This window comes from Pygoscelis adeliae, unplaced genomic scaffold (assembly GCF_000699105.1).
Source record: "Pygoscelis adeliae isolate BGI_AS28 unplaced genomic scaffold, ASM69910v1 Scaffold65, whole genome shotgun sequence".
Lineage (NCBI taxonomy): Eukaryota > Metazoa > Chordata > Aves > Sphenisciformes > Spheniscidae > Pygoscelis > Pygoscelis adeliae.
Genome location: NW_008824864.1, coordinates 2,469,104 through 2,489,596, shown reverse-complemented (window position 1 = coordinate 2,489,596; position 20,493 = coordinate 2,469,104). Strand labels below are relative to the sequence as shown.

General features: G+C 35.2%; 1 protein-coding gene across 3 annotated transcripts in view; it reads left to right on the top strand.

Moving 5' to 3' along the window:
- CCDC91 (coiled-coil domain containing 91) overlaps positions 1-20,493 on the top strand; it is a 167,056-nt gene that overhangs the window by 21,803 nt on the left and 124,760 nt on the right. For all 3 annotated transcript variants that reach the window (XM_009324345.1, XM_009324346.1, XM_009324344.1), the window contains exons 2-4: positions 6,864-6,906; positions 7,013-7,091; positions 17,273-17,430. In XM_009324345.1, the coding sequence (XP_009322620.1) occupies positions 6,877-6,906; positions 7,013-7,091; positions 17,273-17,430 (267 nt within the window). In that variant the 5' untranslated portion in view covers positions 6,864-6,876. The remainder of the gene's footprint in view (positions 1-6,863; positions 6,907-7,012; positions 7,092-17,272; positions 17,431-20,493) is intronic.

The following is a 20,493-nucleotide window of genomic DNA, read 5'->3' as shown; positions in this document are numbered from 1 at the left end:
CCCTTTCTAAAAGTAGGAAACTTAATTGAATTTCCAAGTTTATTTGGGCATTCCATTCTCTGAAATGATAAAAAGCTTGTATTTCTATTTCTTCTTAAAAGGTCTGCCTAATGGTTACCTTCAGTTCTAGCCAGAAGTCTTACAGGTATCTCATTAAAAAATTATAGCTTAACCAAGATTCATTAATGAGTACTCAAAGTAGCATATTTCTTAATAGTCAAAGAATTTCAAGTATCTCTGAGGAAATAATTAGCCTAATTTCTTCTTATATAACTGATTTATTATATTTTTGGCACAAACTCTTAATTTCTTATGGAAGTCTTGTGTTAATTTTGTTTCTTCTAAGATTTTTTTTTTAAAATCATGTTTATTGTAATTACTAGTGCAGTCTAATTTTCCAGATTGAAAGATAGTCCTAAATTTCCCTCTGGTCTCACGCCCTTATGGTGTTAGCCCCCGCTCAACTGTATACTTTCCTTGTTAGATATAGATGATAAATACTGAAAATTCAATGCAGAATTTAGGAGCTGTAAAGAGCTTTCCTGTTAAAACCAATACAGAATACTCTTTTTCTGTAACAAGACTGTGAACTCTATTCATTAAATAACAAACCACTAAGTGAATGTTAGCCACATGGATCATGCTATCTTTATAGGAAATTTTTCCATTCAATTTTACTGTATAGTCAGCTGCTTTAATAATGAACAAAAAAAAAGTCTGCAGAAGCTTTTCATTGCAAACAAGATATTGCTATGAGGCAAATTACAGAATTGGAAGTTAGAAAAATAAAACACTAAAAGGATTGAACTCTCCATTGATTTGAAGGATTGAGTATTACTGCATCATACTGTTTCATTCTTTTTGAAGAAAAAAAATTTAAAATTACCTACATTTCAGTACCTCATTACAGCTACCATTTTTAGAAATCGATACCTGACAGATATGCTAGAAGAACTTAGCCTTACTGATAGGAAGGGAAGTTAGAATTCCTCAATCTCCAAAAACAAATAAAAAAAAAGAAAAAAAAAAGAAAAATCTAGCTCTTCTTTAAATTTTATTTTGACCACTTATACCGAGGTGGTCTTGGGTAATGTTTATATTGTTTTTCATGTGACTGAATTCCTGGCCATAATAAATGAAAATTATTCCTCTGTTTATGGTCTAAGTGTTATTAAACAGGTTACTTTTAGTGCTGAGATCTCAAGCAGGAGTGAAGTGAGAAATGTAAGTTTTATTTTTTTTAGAAAATTTTACAGGTGCTCTAAATTTATTTTAGTTTCCATTATGCTGTACATTCATATTCTGGTCTTCCTTGGGCTATGTATCCTTTGGGATATGTGTATTCTGTAATCAAAAAATTCTAATTAATGACTTAGTAGCTACTATAAGTTGTTAAGATGCCATATGCTTATCCTGCAGCTGTAACTGGTATAGATCAGGTAGGTAAAAAGAAGAAAGTTTGTTCCTGTTTTAAAATTGCTAAAAGGTGCTTGGAGTTTTGGCAGAAGAGCCATGAGGAAAAGTGCACGTGAGCTGGCTAGAACTTTGTGATACAGAAATTTCTCATCTGTTCTGCTCTTTATCACACAGGTATTGCCAGTATATATGCCTTCTGAATGACTACTTTTTAAATTTTATTATTGTTTTTTTTAATCTCGTACTTATTTTAGATAGGCTTTTTGAAGCCTGCAGTTTCAGCCAAAGATTTATTCTTCAAATAATGCGGTCTATGTTATGTCCAGTGAAGAAACAGCTAATAAGCCTATCCTAGATTGAGCACATTGAATGAGTCATTTAGTAAGCATAAACATGCAAGTAAAACCGATACGTTGTCGTCGGTAGGTGTTAACCACTGACAGTGTTTGCCAGAAATACAAATGCTGCAGCCCCACCCTCAGCCAGCTCCATACATACTGTTCTGACAAAACAAACAGCAATATGCTCTGTAAGTTGTTCCTTTAAACTGTACAAAATTCTGCAAGTAAGTTAGCTACTTACTCAAAATTACAGGCCGGGTAATGTATCGTCCAGTTGAATGTACCTGGCAAAATTAGTTGTCTTTATTACTGAGGCAAATTTATATTTGATTTATCAAATAATAGATCAGGACTTGATTAATTTGAATTCTTACTAATCAGAGGTAGACTTTTAAGTGAATTAAGAATCCTTCTTAATTCACTGTTTGGTGTCTCTACCACTTTTGCCCTTTGGATATGAAGAATACCGGGATCTCTGGTGGGATTACAACATTCCTTCTCCTAACAGCTGGAATGGGGAAGAGGGGCTTTTTTCCCAGATTACATTTTTCTGTCTTATTCCTTGTGAATGGCTCCTGATCTTCCTGTATATAAAAGCATGATTTTGGTATGTCTGTTAGGTAAGTGCATTTCACAAAGTTCTCATGACCTATGTTAAGCTGATGGTTAGGCTTTGGTGACTTCATTTTATGTAGGAAAGCTTGCAGGCATCTCAGATATGCACAGCTGTCTGTGTTTGAATATATTCATCATGCATTGTTACCAGTCATAGAGAAGGAAGTCTTGAGCAACCTGATCTGAAAGCAGTGTTGACCCTGCTTTGAGCAGGAGCTTGGATTGTGTGACCTGCTGGTCTGAATTCTGGCCTAAATTACTGTATTATTTGATGAATACAAACTTGTTGATAAAATCTACTAAAAACGCAGTGGTTTACATATTCGTGATCTATGAAAAGTTTCCTTCTTTTCACAGGAGTGTGACTGGAGAGCTTCTCAAGCCTTTTAGGACGTGACTGTCTTGAGAACTGTAATGTTTTGGAAATGGTCTGGGCTGGATGACCTACTGTGTCTTTTCCAACCATAATTTCTATGAATCTGTAATTTTGAGGTTGACTTCTTGTTGCCCAATTTTACAGTTACTTAATTCCAGTATCGGGCATATTTTAAGAGACCACATTTAGTCATGGTAAGACTGTGTGGGTTGTTTCGTCGTTTTGTGTTATTTTTTTAAATCCTTCTGCAGATTGTCAGCACTTAATGTATTCTTTCCTAGTCCGGTGCCACAAATAATGTTCCTAGTCTGTGAGGAAAGAAAAGTCTGATTACCCATTTTGGAATAGATGGTTGATTAAAAAAAGCTGCTCCCAAAATTGTTGCAGTTCTATGTGAGGTGTTAGGCTAGTTCTGCTGTTTATTTATGCCAGAAATGCATTTCCATCACCAAAATAAGGGGTGGAATTGAGAAGTAGTGTATTTGGTCATATTTTCAGCATTGTTGTCAGTTAAGTTTACAATTAATTATTCCAACATTTTTTAGAGCTAAATGCATGTGTACTTTTCAGGGCTATGAAGGACTTCTAGCTAAAAATAGGCTTGATTAATTTTTTTCTAAACAGTTTTTAAAACATTGGTGTGGCCCTGTTCCCTTCTCCTTACAGAAAGCACCCTTTTCTTTTTATGCAAGAAGAAACATCATTTTGGAAAGACATCTCCTAGTAAAAAGCTGTTGTGCTAACACTCTTTGGCTGAAGGGAACACCTCAGCCTTTGAGTTTTTTTAAGTGCCCTATGTCAGTGTCCCTCAGGACTTAATCCATGCTTCGTATCCTAATTTGCTGCCTGCTTACTTGTGACGCATGCTAAGTTTGCCAGTTTGATTCTGCTGGTTTTTGGTTTTGTTTTTTTTTTTTTCACAGGTTAAGCATGAACTCTCCAAGCTGCCGTTTGTGGCCAGTCAGCTTTTCTTTTTGGTGGACTAGAAACTTAGCTTTGTCTTTGAAAACAGAGGTGTGTGTACATCTATGAATATATATTATAATACACAAATAGCAAACAGTCCTTCCTAGCTGCTTGAGAATCACTTAGCCTAGAATTCCTGTGGGATCTCTGAAGAACTGGAAATTGGAGGATTAGCACTTAGGTGTGAAAGCACCATTGATACTACTGAGACTTGCTTGGGTCTTTTATTCCATTTAAATGATGTGTGGAATAATTCATAGATTAATCATGCTGTTACAGCCATGAAATGTCTGTTAAAATTTGTGGGTAAGGTAATCTTAGGTCAAAATAGTCTTGTGGTCATTACCAGACTTATGAAAACTGTATATGAAATGTAATAACAACGATGATGGATTCAATAACAGGTTGTTCTCCCTTTTTTTTTTCTTCTGCCCTACATCCTTTTTCTCTATCAAAAGTTACTTTTGTTTTATGTATTTATAGGTTCTTACAAATTTTCTTGTACGGGTTTATGTTGCTTTCCTGGAAATCCTTACTAGTATTTAACACACAGTTTGCCTACAGAGGCTTCTGTACTTTACTGCCTTATGTCAGTGCTGCATTTGATGATAAATGAAAGTCATTACTTCTTAGAACATTATTTTTCATATTTTATAGATACTTTTGTTTGCCTTTTTTAATTTAAAAAAAAGCCTCTACATTTTAGTGTGCCTTTCCAAAATTGCCTTAATTCCTGTTGCACTCTTCTGAACTTGTTCCAGTTTGTCTTTTTAAAACACAGTGCAGAATATGGAATGTACTTTCTCCAGTTGAAACATAACCAGTTCTGAGACAATGGGAATAATGTCTCTTGTTCTTCGGGGAGAAAATCTGCTGTGGTCCTTTTGAAGTAATTACTGTGGTCCTTTGAAGTAACTTTGGGTAGAGCCTGTAGGACCTGTTGATGTGATACATAGTGTATAAATAAAAAACCTATTTACCTTTCTAAAGCCTCTTTTTCTCCAACTGACTGCTCTGATTGCTACTTGAATGCTGCATTTTGCAGTACCTGTGTAAATCACCAGTCTCTTTTTGGATGGCGTTTAATAGTAGGTAGTGTCAGTACGTTGACATTCTCAGTTTGCGCATTGCTGTCTGCTTCAGCAGTGGTGTTCTACCTATACAAGTTCCATTGTTATCATTTATGTGTGCATGTGTTATTTTTTTTCAGTTATATGTTAAAGCTTTGAATGTCAATGGAATGCATGAATGTTTGACTGGTTAAGGTTAACATTGATGGGAAAAATACCCAACTACCTTCTTTTTCTCTTAAAAAATAAAACACAAAACCCAACCAACGCAAAACGAACAAAACCCCTTGCAGTCCCTAAGAAGATATTTAGTTCTTATACCACCTGTGAATATTGGACAATACTCTTCTTTAATTTAACCAAATCTGTCTGCTTACACTGTGGATAGTGGTGATTTAAACTAAGTTCATCAATAAGAACTTGGAAATTAATTTGTTAAACTTTGGAAGATGTGTGTTTGAACTGAAGTCTTTCTTGGCAGTGATTTTCAGCAGTGGATATAAACTGAAAGTGTCACCTTCTGACATTCTAATACTTTAATTTGGAGATTCCTCCAAACCCTTTGAATTCTTCTGTTTCTGAGCATGTGTTTTCACATGTAATAAAAGTTTCGCCAGCCTATAGTCTATTTTAACTGAAGTCAATTAACTTTATGAATATTTTGACATTCTATAAAGACCCTAAAGGGTTTTTGGATCTTCCTTCATTCACTTATCAGGATGATAAATTTTTTTTAAATACATATAATACCCTTTTTTGAATAGCCATGTATATCTGGAGTTACTTTCATTAACTGAGTAACTTATCCTGCATTTTTGAAAAAGGAACTGCAATTGAACTATAAATATATCAAAATGCCACAGAATTCAGGGCTAAAACTCAAAAATGCTGATCAGTTTGTAAAATCCAAATCAGCCCCTCCATGAAACCTAGGGAAGGACCTCTGTGGTAGCAGAAAAATTTCCAGAAATTCACCACAGTCTTTCTCTAAGTTGCAGTTTGTGCTGATGTTGCCAGACAGCTAAGAAGAAATGGGAAAAGCAGGAAATTTTTTTGGATTTAATCACTGTGCTGATTTGGAAAAGCAACTTAACAATGGAAAATATTTTTATATTTTAAATCATGAACACAAAACTATGAAGTACATGGTAGATTGTGATTGCATTAAATTGGATCGTCTTCATTACTAATGAAGAAAATTCTTCATTTTGGAATCTGATGGTCAGAAATCCTACCTCCTGAATTTTTTTTATTTTTTATTTTTAATATCCAGACTAGGTTATCTGCTGTTTTCAGTACCATTTGTTGAGGTACTGGCCACTTGACTGCTATACTTGAGAGCAATAGATATAGCTTTTAAAGTACCATCTTTCTGTTTTCCTATGTTGAAAAGCTTTTTCTACATTCTTGTCTTCAAAAGATCTTTGACAATATTGATGGGCAGTGCTTATCTTTTCCCTTGAAGATGCTCAAATTCCATTGTAAAATACCCAATTTTTTCATCTACCTTGATCAGTAAAAAACTGCTTCTTAAGAGAGATCTTGCAGTTTTAGCCCTTGCATCCTCTTTGTGAAAAAGTTCTTAGGTCCCTTAATCTTTTGTAGAACTTGTAAATCAGGAAGACTTCAGGTAACCTGTGGAGATGAGTACTTGGATGAAAGTCTGAATGCTCATTTCTAAATGAGAAGGTGATGAGGTTAGGAAGAGCACGTAGATGAGCTAGGTAGCAGTTGTATTCAAGTGAAGGTCTCTACTCATCTGTCATGTAACTGAAGTACAAATACATGAGTCATTTTGTCTTTTGACTCCTAGTTGATCATAAAATCAGCACATTCCTCTTATGAGACTGGCCAATTAAATATTCCTGTTTTCCTGCAGTGTAGAGCATTTTATTACTTCGTAGTGTTGGGCTTTTAGGGTTTGACTACAGTGACTTGTTCTACCCAAGTCTGTCCTTTAAAACTAACACCATACCTTTGGTTTTACAAAATATTTATTGCTATTTTATGAGTAAATGGGATACAACAATTTGGTGGTTTTGTTTTAGTTTTTGAATAAAGATTTCTGCTATATTCTAGTACCAGTTGAAAGATGGATGACGATGACTTTGGAGGATTTGAGGTATGTTATTTGGATGATTTAATTTTGAAATTTAACTATTGTCAACTATTTTTATAAGAATTTATAGCATTTTGTAAAACATATAACAATTTTTTCATGTTTCTAGGCAGCAGAGAGTTATGAGTGTGGAAATGGTGAAAATCAGACTACATCCCCTGCTATTGCTTGGGCAGCATTTCCTACAGGTATTGATAAAATCACTATAAAAATTCTTAATAATGTATTGCTGTCCTTCTGTATTTGCTGTAAATATTAGTACCCAGGAGGGTGTATATACACGATAAAAGAATGGGCAGCAGTGAATACCTAGCATAAGAATGTTCCTGAGTAATTATTTTCAGAAGCTGCACTTCTCAAAGTTAAACTTTCTTGAGGAATGAAAGAGAAGTACAGTTTATGCAGTTCAAAGGCTGATTGGCATCTCATGGGAAGAAGAAACAGAGCTTCTTCACTCAAAGGATGTTCTTACTTTTGAGTGTGGAAGGTCTGTTGCAAATGATGGGAAATACAAAAAATAAACTTAAAAATAGGACTTGAACATGTTGCTTCCTCCATTAGATTTCTTTGACTGTGATAAAGTCTTTTAGTTGCTTTCGGGGGGGAATGATCTTTTTTACTTAAGCAGTTTTTAAAGTTAGAAAATAAATTACACATCCTTTATCTCAAGCAGAAGCTGAAACATTTATAGAGCTACATTTGTTAGTTTATATAAATGCCTGGTACCTGTCTGGATTTTAAGAAATTAATAAAAGCTCATTGATAGTGGATAAATGTACAAATCAGTAGAACTAAAAGATTAAGGAGGTGTTACTGATTGGCAATTGATTTTGTTGAGGGAGTTTAGTCTAGATTTCACTGCTTTCACAAAAAGAAACATCACTTTAGCAGCATTAGGAAAAAAAAAAAACCAACCCACATTTTATTCTTTGGTCAGGAACTAAAGATTTCTGCCTGTTGTTATATTATTGTGCTGTGTGAATAAATTATGCCAACTTGTGGTTTAACCCCAGCTGGCAACTAAGCACCACACAGCCGCTCGCTCACTGCCCCCCAGTGGGATGGGGGAGAGAATCAGAAGAGTGAGAAAACTCTTGGGTTGAGATAAAGACAGTTTAATAAGTAAAGCAAAAGCCACACATGCAAGCAAAGCAAAACAAGGAATTAATTCACTGCTTCCCATTGGCAGGCAGATGTTCAGCCATCTCCAGGAAAGCAGGGCTCCATCACGCATAATGGTTACTTGGGAAGACAAACTCCATCACTCCGAATGTCCCCCCCTTCCTCCTTCTTCCCCCAACTTTATATGCTGAGCATGACGTTGTATGGCATGGAATATGCCTTTGGTCAGTTGGGGTCAGCTGTCCCGCCTGTGTCCCCTCCCAACTTCTTGTGCACCCCCAGCCTACTCGCTGGTGGGGTGGGGTGAGAAGCAGACAAGGTCTTGACTCTGTGTAAGCACTGCTCAGCAGTAACGAAAACATCCCCGTGTTATCAACACTGTTTCCAGCACAAATCCAAAACACAGCCCTGTACTAGCTATTATGAAGAAAATTAACTCTATTCCAGCCAAAACCAGCAGACAACTAATTATAGTTTTAAAAATAAGGCAGGGATTTGTCTCAATATGACCTCTCCATAAATCATCATCTTCAGATATTTTTATTTATTTATTTCTGGCACGACTGGCTTTCATCCATCACAGTATAATTTAAAGGAAAACAAATAATCAGGAAACTACATTTTCCCAAATAACTTTATTATTCATCTTGTTGTCTTGTTGCTTTGACTGTTATTCAGAAATACTGCTTAAATTCATTAGCATATTTGAATGTGTTTAAATTAGACATGGCACAGCTATATTGGATTTATCTCATGAAGTCTAATTTAAATCTAATAAGGTGCATAGAATTTAAATGAGTCGTAAGTAACACGGAAGTTTTTTGTATGATTTGTAAGTCTTAGGGTAGGTTATACCAAGGTATTTTAAATATTTCAAAATTAAAGAAAATCCCTTGCATTCAGAATATTTTATTACTGTAAAATCGTCACATGACTTTTTCATGCAAATGTTGCTGTGAATAAATTAGCTTATTGCAAGAGGCAAGATTTTAATAGGATCAGTCAAAATGCTTGTTAGGCAGACTTGTAAGTTAATGTTTTTAGTAAAGAGAAATAACTGAATTGTCTGCCCAATGTTATTTATATATAAGTTGTTCTTGTCTTACCCTAGAAATTTGCCAGTCAGTAAGGTTTGCTGAAAAATGTCAGAAATTCAAATGTATTATGGTGCTATTGAGATTATTTTGATAAATTTGGAGTGTGATACCATTATATACACCTAGGATTCGGTGAATTTTATGGAGGATGAGTACGTTACTCATCTCATCAATTTCCTGCATATCTGATGTTTAAGATATAAGAAGTTATAAAACAAAACACTGAAACCTGTTGCAGTATTTCTTAGTGTGCAAGAAGAAATCGGACATTATTTCTAAGGCCCCAGTGTTGATCAGTGAGAAATTTTGCCCTTGAAATTTGTCTTCGGCTTCTTACTATTTTTTTTGAACGTTGATTTAACTTTTCCAGTAGACTTACAGTATGATAAAATGTTTATTGGTATGTGCAAATAGTCTTTTCTATGCAGTACTTCAAATCAGAAAATGTTTATTAATTGTGGTTGCTGGTTCAGAAAGGGAGAAAAATAAGAATTTGTACAGCAGAAATATTATACCATTTTTTCTCCTTCCACCAGGACAAATACCAGAGGGTACGCACCTCTTTCTGTTAGGCTTCTCTAGCAGTGTCATCTAATAGGAAGACACTGGTTTTATTCTAAATGGTAAAAGTGAGAACAAATTTATTTATTTTTTCTCTCTCATGGTTGCAAGTTTGAATTAGAATCCATCATACCGTGTGCTGTATAAACACGGAAATAGAAAGTAGGGCTGGGCTGAAGACCTTAGCTCTGTGAGAAAGTATGCATTATGAGTATGAAGGAATGAGCAAATAGTGAAAGAAAAATAGTGTGCATTTTTGCAGTCCTGTTACTTACATGTCTTTGCTACTACTGTTAGCAAAGTCCAAAGAACCGCCTGTTGTATTGGGTCTATTCCTTCTGATTGTTTAACTGAGGTAGAAACAAGTAGTCCTTACTTAGTGTCATTATATATGTAATGGATTTTCTTTCTTCTCTCCAGACTTAATATGGGGAAGTACTAAAAAGAATCACTACTGTATGCTCCATGTCTGGGCTTTGGAGAAATGTGAGGGAACTACTCAAACATCAGTGGTTTCTTAGCTTGGATTCAGTAAATGTATTGGTACAGTTGAAAAAGAGGAAAATCTTTTTAAAAAAAAAAAACAAACAAAAAACCACTTTGGGAACAAAAAGTTGTTCTTCAGAAAGATGACATCTCTCTAAGAACAGTAATGGAGTACTAAGTCCTATGTTTAAGCCTCAGACTTAAATACTGTTCAGAACTGAAAACAAAAATTTAAGTTTTTAAGAACTCTAAAATAAATTATGGAATATTCTAGTGCCTTATCACTAGTCCACATGGTTCCCAGAAGAGATTCAAAGAGGCTGACTATATTAATTATTATGGCTGGCCAGAAAACTCATCATCTTTTCTTGATTTGTTATTGTAAGACACTTTTCAGGGGGTTTTGCTCTTTGGATTCATAAACTAACTTTTTTGAGGAAAAAAATGTAATAGTTATGCTGTTCTCAAATAATTTCATTTATTGAACATTAATATTAATATTTAAACTGAGCTATTTTTTTAATACAGTGGCCAAATCTAACTGTCAATGTGGTGTTATTAACTTCAGAGATGTTAGTGGGGGTAACTTGATACACTTTTTTATTTAAGAAAGTAACTCTCAAGTATTTTAGGTTCTAGAATGGTCCTTGCAACTGAGATGCAAGATACTTCAATGAAAGAAATAATTATTTGTAAGTCAGTTTTGCTTTGTTTCTTCTTTAGAAGCTTAGTGGTAGAAACACATTGTTATGCAACTTAATAAAAATAAAGATTTAAGTGATTTCAGTTTGCGATTCAGTAAGTGTGTATGGGAATGTTGAAGTGCCTACTTCTTTGGTTGGCTGGGTTTTTTCTTCCTGAAGAAGAGATGTGCAAACTGTCAATTTTCTTGCACTTCTGCAGGTGCCAGGTTGTGTACCTTTATGCCTGTAAGGAGGATCTTCAAATTTAGTACTGTGCTTGCATCTCAAGAGATACTGGTGTTACCTCTGCTTTTCTAAGGTTATAAATAATGTGTCTGTTGCTTTAAGCGAAGAGTAGGAACAGGATCTGGGTCTCTACATGATGTGTCAGTGTTTCATTTTGGCAGGAATTCTCTGGATATCAGAAGGAGCTCATGTAATGGAGCAGATGGAAAAACCAAGCAGATATTCACCAAAGAAGGACTGTTTTGGCTGAGGTGGAGCCTCATGAATCTATCTGCTGTGGATTGTTCTAAGTAAAACAAAAGTTGTTTAAAAAAAAAAAAAAGACAAAACAGGGTGAGAGATGCTTTTTCAGTGAAATTAAGATAGAATTCCTGTCTGGGAATGGGTTGGAAGTGCAGGTGTTTCGATACAAGCTGTGCAGATTCAGAATGATTTCGTTCACAAGTGTTAGGTGAGACCAGATTCATGGTAGTGTTAATTGTGGATAAGGTAGAGATTTTTTTTTTAGCTTCATTTTGTGAGGAAATGAGGCTTATGGTATCGCTTTCAGTCCCTGTTCTCCTATTATAGATTTTGAATATTTTGCTTAGTTTTAGTGAAATAATTTATAGTCTCAGTTATTTACACATCTCCTTTTTTTAATCAGGCTCTGAGTAATGATAGAGCTTGACCTGGTGCTTCACCAGAGAAAAGGAAGGTTGGATCCAGTCACTGTAGATTCGATAGAAGCTGTCTCGTGTTGAAACACATTTGGAGATTTAGAAGAGCTATAGCCTATAGCTACCATCTAGGACCATGGGAGAAGATGGAACTAAAAGAAGTAGGGGACAAGAACACAACTGTATAGAAGTCAGCACTAAAGTGTAAAAATCTTAATTTCACTGTTTTACATGTCCTAGGTGATCTCCATTTGTTTAATGGACGTGTAATCAGTTCAGTCCATGAGCTGGAGAGCTGTTCAGATGCCCAAAAGCTGAATTCAGCTTTTAGGGTGAGCTCGAGTATCTTCTTTTAGTCAATGCAATTGATGGACACAGTCTCTGCTGACTGTAATGCTCACATAACCATGTAGGTTTACATGTCTTAATGTGGAGCCATCTCGCATTCCCAACTTTCATTGGTTTGCCTGCTTACAGCGTAACACTTTAATTTTCTTTGATCCTTTGGCCACGTACATTAGAAAAATTGTTAGTCTTTATATGTGGCCTCCAGTCTGTATTGAGCCAAGGTTTTTTTACTTATTAATTTTTGACTGAAACATTATTTGTGTACTTCCTGGAGCAAAGGTGCATCGGACGAGCTCTATTTATTTGTTTATTTATTAAGTTCTTTTGGGAATCTTTTCTATGCTTTGTGTCATGTCAGTATGCTTACTTTCTATAAGAAGATCTGGAGGTAGCATATATAATTTTGAAGTTTTTGGTTTAATTTGGCTAAGTTTTGTGTTTGGTCTCATTGTAAGAATTCTCAATGCCTGCTTGAATAACAGAACATCCTCCAAATTACTGGAGAAGATTTTTCTCCTTGTCCTAATATTCTTTCTTTAACAATGCAGATGGACTGTATGTATGCAAAGCCTATTTTTCATGTTTCAAGAATTCAGTGTTTCTGATGGTCTTGTTTGCAGCTTTGAAAGAACAGATGCTTTGAAGTCTATACAATATGAGATGGGGTGATCTGTACTAGTGTGCAGACATTTAAGCAGACATCTGCATGGCTTGAAGGGTGCTGTCTTCAGCTGTTGTGTTGAAATCGTTGGTTTCAGTTGTTTCTCGTCATAATAAATTTTGGTTTTCTGCAGAAAACGAACATCTTGACTTGGAGGGGTGGTGTGGTGGAGGGGTGGGAAATAGTAGTAGGAAACTAATATATCCCTAAGGAGATTGGAGGGAACTGGTTTCATTCCTTGCCATGATTGGACAGGGTTCAAAGTCTTTGTTGATAATGGTATACAGCCTCATTTAACTCTGGAATGGTCTTTTTTCATTTGCTAACATTTCCATTACCTGGGGTATGCTGCTTTGAAAATGAGTCATACAACTTTTCAGATTTGACTATGTAGAATTTACGAATGGTTAAAAGATTGTCTTGTTGCATGTTTATTAGATTACATACCACCTCCTCTCTTGTTTCCGTACAGTTGCCAAACTGCTTTAAAAGACAGTCATATTGACTGAATATTTTGGCAGTTTTCTGGAAACCAATTTATTTAAAAAAAAAAAAAACCAAAAACCAAAAAAACCCCCACCAAACCAGAACTGATGGGAATGAGTTTTCGGTTTTCTTACATTGTGTAGTCATGGAATACTGAAAGATTTGTTTCTGAGGTTCAACTAAATGGTTGCAGTGTTGTAAACTTTTGGTAGCTGTATATAAGTTTTACTTAAATAAGAAGTTAGGAAATAAAATTAGTATTTCCATATGGCCTTAGATTGAAGATGCTGTAATAGTGTATGTAATTACTTACTTTCTAGAATAGTTTGGCTTTGGAAGAATACAATGTGGGGAAGAGCTTTCTGCTGTGAACTATAGGAAATCATCTTGAAAGCACATCAGAGTTGTTTTTCTTCCTCTCTATATGTTAATGTACTGCTGTAAACTGGTATGTGTAGAGAAGCAGCCAAGTGTTTCCTATTGATAGTGTTTCCACTGACAATGATAGGTTACTTGTATTAGGTGTTTGTTACTTATATATTTTAGAAAGCATTTGACATATTCTGTTGTGTGCTAGTTTGCTGTGTATTGGCAAAAGTAAATTGGTTGATGTCTGTAAATACAGTAATTTTATTTTTTATTACAGTAAGTTTATTTTTTCCTAAGCTGCTATTCAGCATTATGCAGGCTGTAGATCCCTGTGTTCTAGCTCTGATGTTACAGTTGACAGAAATTCCTGCCTTGTAGAATAGTTTCCTGTCTCTTATAGTTGTGCTTGAGCAACCATATGTAGGGCTGAGATTTAAGCAGATCGCTGAAATTTGGACACACAAAAGCAGTCTTAAACTTTCTATCTGAATGTTACTTTTAACTGAAAATATTCAGTGATACAGTTTACAGTGTATACAGTATAATTTAAAGGGTCATTGAATTGTATCATCGAAGACATGGGTAGTTGAGGATGGAAATTTAGTTTTTGTTTCTTGGGTTTATTCTGAACAACTGAAACCTACATGTAGGAGAACTGTGCTGCAAGTAGTTTGCAATGTTCTACAGAAGTATGTCAAAGAATTATTATATGGTCTTTTTTGCTCAGATCCCTGCTCACATATCATCTCTTAATTGCTGGATATAAATAACATCCAATTAGTAAATGTTACCCATGTTTATTTTTTCAGTGGTATATTTCATATCTAATGTCTTCATTCTGAAGCTCAAAAGTATATGACTCATATGGATTGTTGATTTAACAGTTCATATTCATCCACTTGGTTTTGTTTTCAGACTTTCTGATCCCCCAGTGATTTTAATAATTGTTTGAGCTTCATTACTAGGATAAAGATACAGAATTTTTCTTGCGTGAGCAAGATTGTGGGCTGTTAACTGATCTCTGCTTCTATTAACAAACTGCATGGTTTTTGTCAGTTCTTACATACAAACCTATGATAGAATATTCTTAATATTGGGAAGTCAAGGGTTCAGAAACTACCGGATTTTTTTTTAACTACAGTTCTGGCAATAGCTTAGATCTGCATCTTATTTCAACCTTCTTTGGCACATGACTTTTGATATACCTGTAATTGAGTACATACTGCTTTTCCAGTCCAGTCAGGTAGTTTTATCAGAGGTAAGTTTTTGTTTCAGGGGTTGTGAAACTGTTCTATTATGATAACTAAGGCATGGTAAGCAGGAACGATTGAGGGGTCGTCTTCATAAGCGAATTTTGAGCTGAACTAAAATGCTAATGCAATTTCACCAGTATATACACAAGAGGAATGAATTAAGAGAGCTTGAATTACAGACATAGTACATGTAATTGTAGGAAAGTCTCATTTATGAATCTTTAACATTGCTGAAAGTGAAAAGAAGGTTTTGTAAAAAAGGTGTTTGAATGATAACTTGGAAAGTTGCCGCCTTTTCTTGTCTTCTGCAAGGTCATGTATTTAGTTGAATAATTTTAAGCCATAGTGTTCAGAGGTGGTCACCAGTTGTTGCTCCTCATTTCCTAGGCTTTCTTTTAACAACTTAAGAGGTGGGGGTTTTGTTTCTGTTTTTTCTTGCTCCTCAAAATGCTAAGTGTTCATTACTATAACTGAAATAACTGAAAGCTCAATTTGATTGTAGAAGGTTCCACATAAAACTTTATTATCTGAAAAATGAAGTCTTATGTCTAGTATTGGATACCCTAAAATATGTGAATATCTTAAGCTTTAATCTCTGTGAGTCTCCATTCCTCATCTGTATTCAGACTCAGTTTCTTTTTTTTACTTTTGTGATCATTTATTTATGTGGGAACTATGCCTGTACTATGGTGATCATCACCAAAGGATGAATGCTAACACCACAAGGATCAGTGTCATGCTAGGTTTTTCCTTGTGAGTTGACAGTTTTAGTCAGAGAAACAGCCTGTCTGCTCAGTCAGAATTGCCTCGTACATTATTTTAGTTGGCTTTCCATCTGTTGGAAATTGATTTCAAACTGAAATTCAGGGTATTAAGTGATAGCATAAAACTGAGACTTTACTGTTTTCTTAGAAGCAGTCATCTTCTCTGTCATCTGTCATTTGAACTAACAGAGTAGGTAATGGTTATAGGAAACTGTAAGCAGACATTTGGAAGGGTAGGAGAGAGATGAATAGAATTCTTCAGTGGGTTTCACAGATGTCTTATGGAACATAAAGGAAGTCTGAGAAGTCCCAATTCCAATTCTGGAGAACTGTTAAAGATGCAATTGTGTCCCAGTCCTGTTTTATTTTGTCCTGGTTACCTAAACTGGTTCCTGTTCTGTGTTTGCTGAAGTACTGTCCTCTAGGCTTTTCACCCAAGCTTCCATTTTTATGCTCAGTTGTTGTTTTTTTTTTTTTTCCCCCCACATGTCCAAATCTACTGTTGCTGCAGTTAGCATCCTGATATTTTTCTTTCTCATAGTCTATTTTCTTTCTTCTTTTTGTTAGATGAGGTTTGCATGTTCCTCTATACTAGCCTGAATCCCAGAACTGGGAGGTAAAGGAGATGGAACACAGAGTGCCTGGATTCAAGGATTAGTGTGTTCTTTTGAATTTAGGCCAATGTATACACTTGTTTGCACTATGTATGCATACTTGTGCAGTATTAAACAATGATATTGAGAGACTGAGCCTTGCTCCAGGATAGTGGCATCTTTTACATTTTACCAGATTTGTAACGATAATGTGAGGTGCTTTTTCGAAAGCAATTAGATATACTTTTTTGTCTACTGCAAAGGCATGCGTATAGCTGACCATATCAAAGTTTGCAGGACTTTGCTGTTAAATTAAAAATGTATGCAAAGCTTTCTCTTCTCCTTTCTTTTTATTCAGTTTATGTCGGAATCTTTAGTAAAAGTGCTCAAGTTTCTGATGTGCCGGGTTGGTAATGATGATCCACTGTTCAGCATTTTTATGGCATAACTGGAAATTGCTATGGAAGAGGTCTCACTCCAGAATTAATTACACTTAAGTTTTATTAGCTAGAGTGTTATTTACTTTGTTATCTTTTGATCTCTTATAAAATGTAAAACTGCCTTTATCATGTGTCTTGGTAAGCTGTTTGTATATGTCTTCTCAGACAGTTGAGGATTTTTTTTAATCATTAAAACTTATAAAACTTAAGAAACTGTAAGTACGGTTTTATGGTTGGCTTAAATTGATTAAAGATCATGCTGAAGCTGAAAGGTTATGTGAGTGGAAAGAGACAAAAGTTAAACCTGCTGCTTTTGATGGCAGTTGTCTTGTGAAAGCTCTGTGTAAGTTACAAGTCTAAATTTAGTGTGACTACAATTTTGAATATCCTTAAGTTGATAGTACTCAAAAATACAGGAATTTCTATGGAATTATTCTTCAGTGCAATTAGATTGTAAGAGGTATATAACCTTACATTAGTATGACTATACTTGTTGCTACTGTGATGGGTTTTGCTAGGTATAGATTTCAGAAACAGAAGTAATTTTTGAATGCTTCTTCATATTGTGTGTGAATTTTCTGGTTTTTATTTCTTGCATTAGTATCTGAAGTCCATATATCTCCCGATGTTCTTCTGGACCACTCTATGCCTTCTTCCTGCCTGGTTCCTTCTGACTCGTTCACTTTATCAAGCGATAACGCGGCAACAGCTATTCAAACAGCCAACAATGTTATAAACCCAGCTGCTCTTGAAGAACAGGTAAAACCACAATTTTTGTGTTTCAGTATGGGAACTTGATGTATTGAATGTCTTAGCTTTGTACCTTTTCTGTGCAAATTTAGATTGAATTGCCTTTTAAGAGCAAAAGGTGGTCCTTGGATTTCTGTGATACAGACTTTGAAGTAAAATAATTTTTAAATTATGTTTAAATCCTATAACTGGGATACACCATACTACTTTGGTATGGACTGCAAGAGAGGTGAGTGTGTTAAAGAGCTTTTAAAAGGCATGCTGATAATGCTAGGCATGAAAGTAGGAAACAATAGCAGGAAGGTTCTCCAAAAAAAATGTTATTGATGTTATTGTTAAAGCTGTAAAGATTATGGCTGCACATATATGTCAGACTTGTATGTTTTCTCAAGTGGTTTTAGGATTAGAGAATTAATGTTGTATTTTTACTTAATTATAATTAAATTAACTTCAGTTTTTTTATTTTACTATATTTTACTTTATTTTTCCCCCCATTACTTTTAAAGTTTATTTTTAACTTTTTTTTGGTGATCTGACGCGGTCCTAGTTGTGTGATCTTGATCTCTCCTCGCGGCTGCAATACTGCTGAGAACTGGTCTTACCTTCTTTTTTGGGGGTGAAAGTGTTTAGTTTTTAACTAAACAATTAGGTGAGCAAGGGAGGGAGAAGAATTTCTTTCTGGAGATTAGCACAAGAATGCAAGATTGCTGTGGATGAGAATTAAATAGATTTACCCTCCCAAGTGAATTTTTATTGCCATTGATTGCAGTGACACGTATTTGAACAAGTTTATTGATTGTAAAGTTCCTTGTTTCATGCATAGTAGTATATACTACTATAGATGCATAGTAGTATATACTTGAATTAGAAAGTGCTCTTGTGTTTCTCTGAAGTAATCAATATTTTGAGCTAGTTTGCGACCCTCCCGTTTCCAGCACTTACTTGGTTTATTATTCTTCAGGTAGTCTCATCAAGTCCTAGGGCTACTCGTGGTGAAAGTTGAATTTCACAATTCAGTCAGATTTCCATAATCTGACCATTTAAAAGCATGGTACAACTTGTACAAAATACTTGTTTTGATTAAACTGACTCTTACTGTTTTTCCTTTGAGCAGCATCTGTATGTTCATACTTCCAGAAAGACTGTGGCTAGTACAGCTCCAGTAGTTAAGTCTTAGTAATGAATTAGTTACTGTTTTGTATTTGTTCCCAGCCTAATGTTCTGGGGAAAGCCTATAAAAAGTGAAGAAGAGATGTGCCCAGATGCAAATAATACCTAAGAAATTTTCTTAGAAATCCAAAAGTTGTGGGTTTTTTTCTTGAGAGGGAGGAGTGTTTGCTGCTTCTTTGACTGATGCCAGCCAGGGTAATTTTCTGTGTTTAAAGCTCTTCATCTCCCTCTCTGACAATGTTTTGATAAATAAATTTCTGTTACTGGCAGGATGATCAAATATGCTTTTCTTCAGCCGCAACATATCCTACCATTTTTGATATTGGCTAACGGTGAAATGTGAATAACATGTATCCTTTCTTGTTTGAGCTAGGCCAGCAACTTTAGCTTGTGTGCTCTCTGGAAAGAGCACTTTGGATATTCCAGAATACTGAGGCTTAGGTGTATTTTTTAAAATAGGTTAGGTAATCTTACTAAAAATAAGAAATACACTTTGTTACTTCTGGATAATTATGTGTGCAAATTCTAGTTGTAGGCCATGTTTCAGTCTTTCTCATCTTGTTCTGATCAGCTACTGACAGACCCTATAAACTCTCTCTTTAATGCAGGAAATAATTAAAACTAAAGAATACAACAACATTAGCAAGTGTTACTAAAGGGAGAAGGGGAGTTGAGAGGAGGTCCTTTAACATTATTTTGAAATGGACATCAGACTTTGCACTTTTGGATAAAGCTAAAGTGAAATGGTGGGCATAAAACTATAATAAAATATTCCTAGACCTGTTAGAGGAGGATGTTAGGAGAACTGTATTCTGCTATAATTGTGTCTCCAGAGCCTCTTGAGGTTTCATGTTAAAAAAAACTTCAAATTTTCAGATTCCAACATCACAATTTTTGGCAGTGGCAGGCTCTAATCTTGAGTAGTACTCAGAAGTAGAATTAGCACATCTAGGTTCTCTTCGCTTCTTACAGAAGGGGAATTCAGAGCACAAACTGCAGTTTTCTTTCTGGCTGTTTTATCTACTGAATCTTACGTATCCATGTACAGTCAAGATCTCAGCTATTTTTGTTTGATTCTTCTTTGAATCCTTCAAGAGATACTTATTTATTGAAAAATCAATCTTATTTGAGTGTGTTTGGAATAAAAGGTGCTAAGGGAATGGATTAAATCAGATCAGTCAAACCTCTCTTAATAAACACATTGAGATGTTCCTTTCACCACCCCTCCCCAAATCTCAAGTGCCCCCAGCTTTCAAATTGTTGTTGAAAATGTGGCAGCTGAAATTAATTTACCACCTTTTCCTTTGAAGTTCCTCTGCTGTGATATAAACAAATTTTTGCCTTTTTTTTTTAAAGGAGGAAAAAAAAGCTTTGGCTTTTGTTGATTATACCACAAAATATTTTAAACCTCACCTACTTTATTTTTGTGCTTTTCTGAGAATATGGGCTTATTATCAGTGTTTCATCTGGTTTGGGTTGTGTATTCTAGAAGCCTCCATTTCAGTTTTTGTACTTTTACGGTTCACTGAAATGGCATTAACTAAATGTTTTAGACATGTCCCAATTACTCTTATTCTGTTGTCTAGCCTCAAGATGAGCTATTTATTTTAGCACAAAAAAATTTGTATTCCCTTTCCATGGCTACTGTTTGCAGTCTGCATTGGGTGAAAACGTGGAGTGACTAATCCAAGGAGAGCTTATTTCCCTGTAAGCCTGATGCTTTGAGACTGACAATTCAGTTTCACTTCTGTCTCTTTTCACCTCTTTTGAGTATTTTGACCTCATTGGAAACTGAGGTATCTGTGCCATCCTCCTTCTTAAAGCCTTCTCCTAAAGCATTCTTGAAAAGCAGACGAGGAGATCAGAAGGATTGATGTGAATCCGTCTAGAATTACTAGCTGC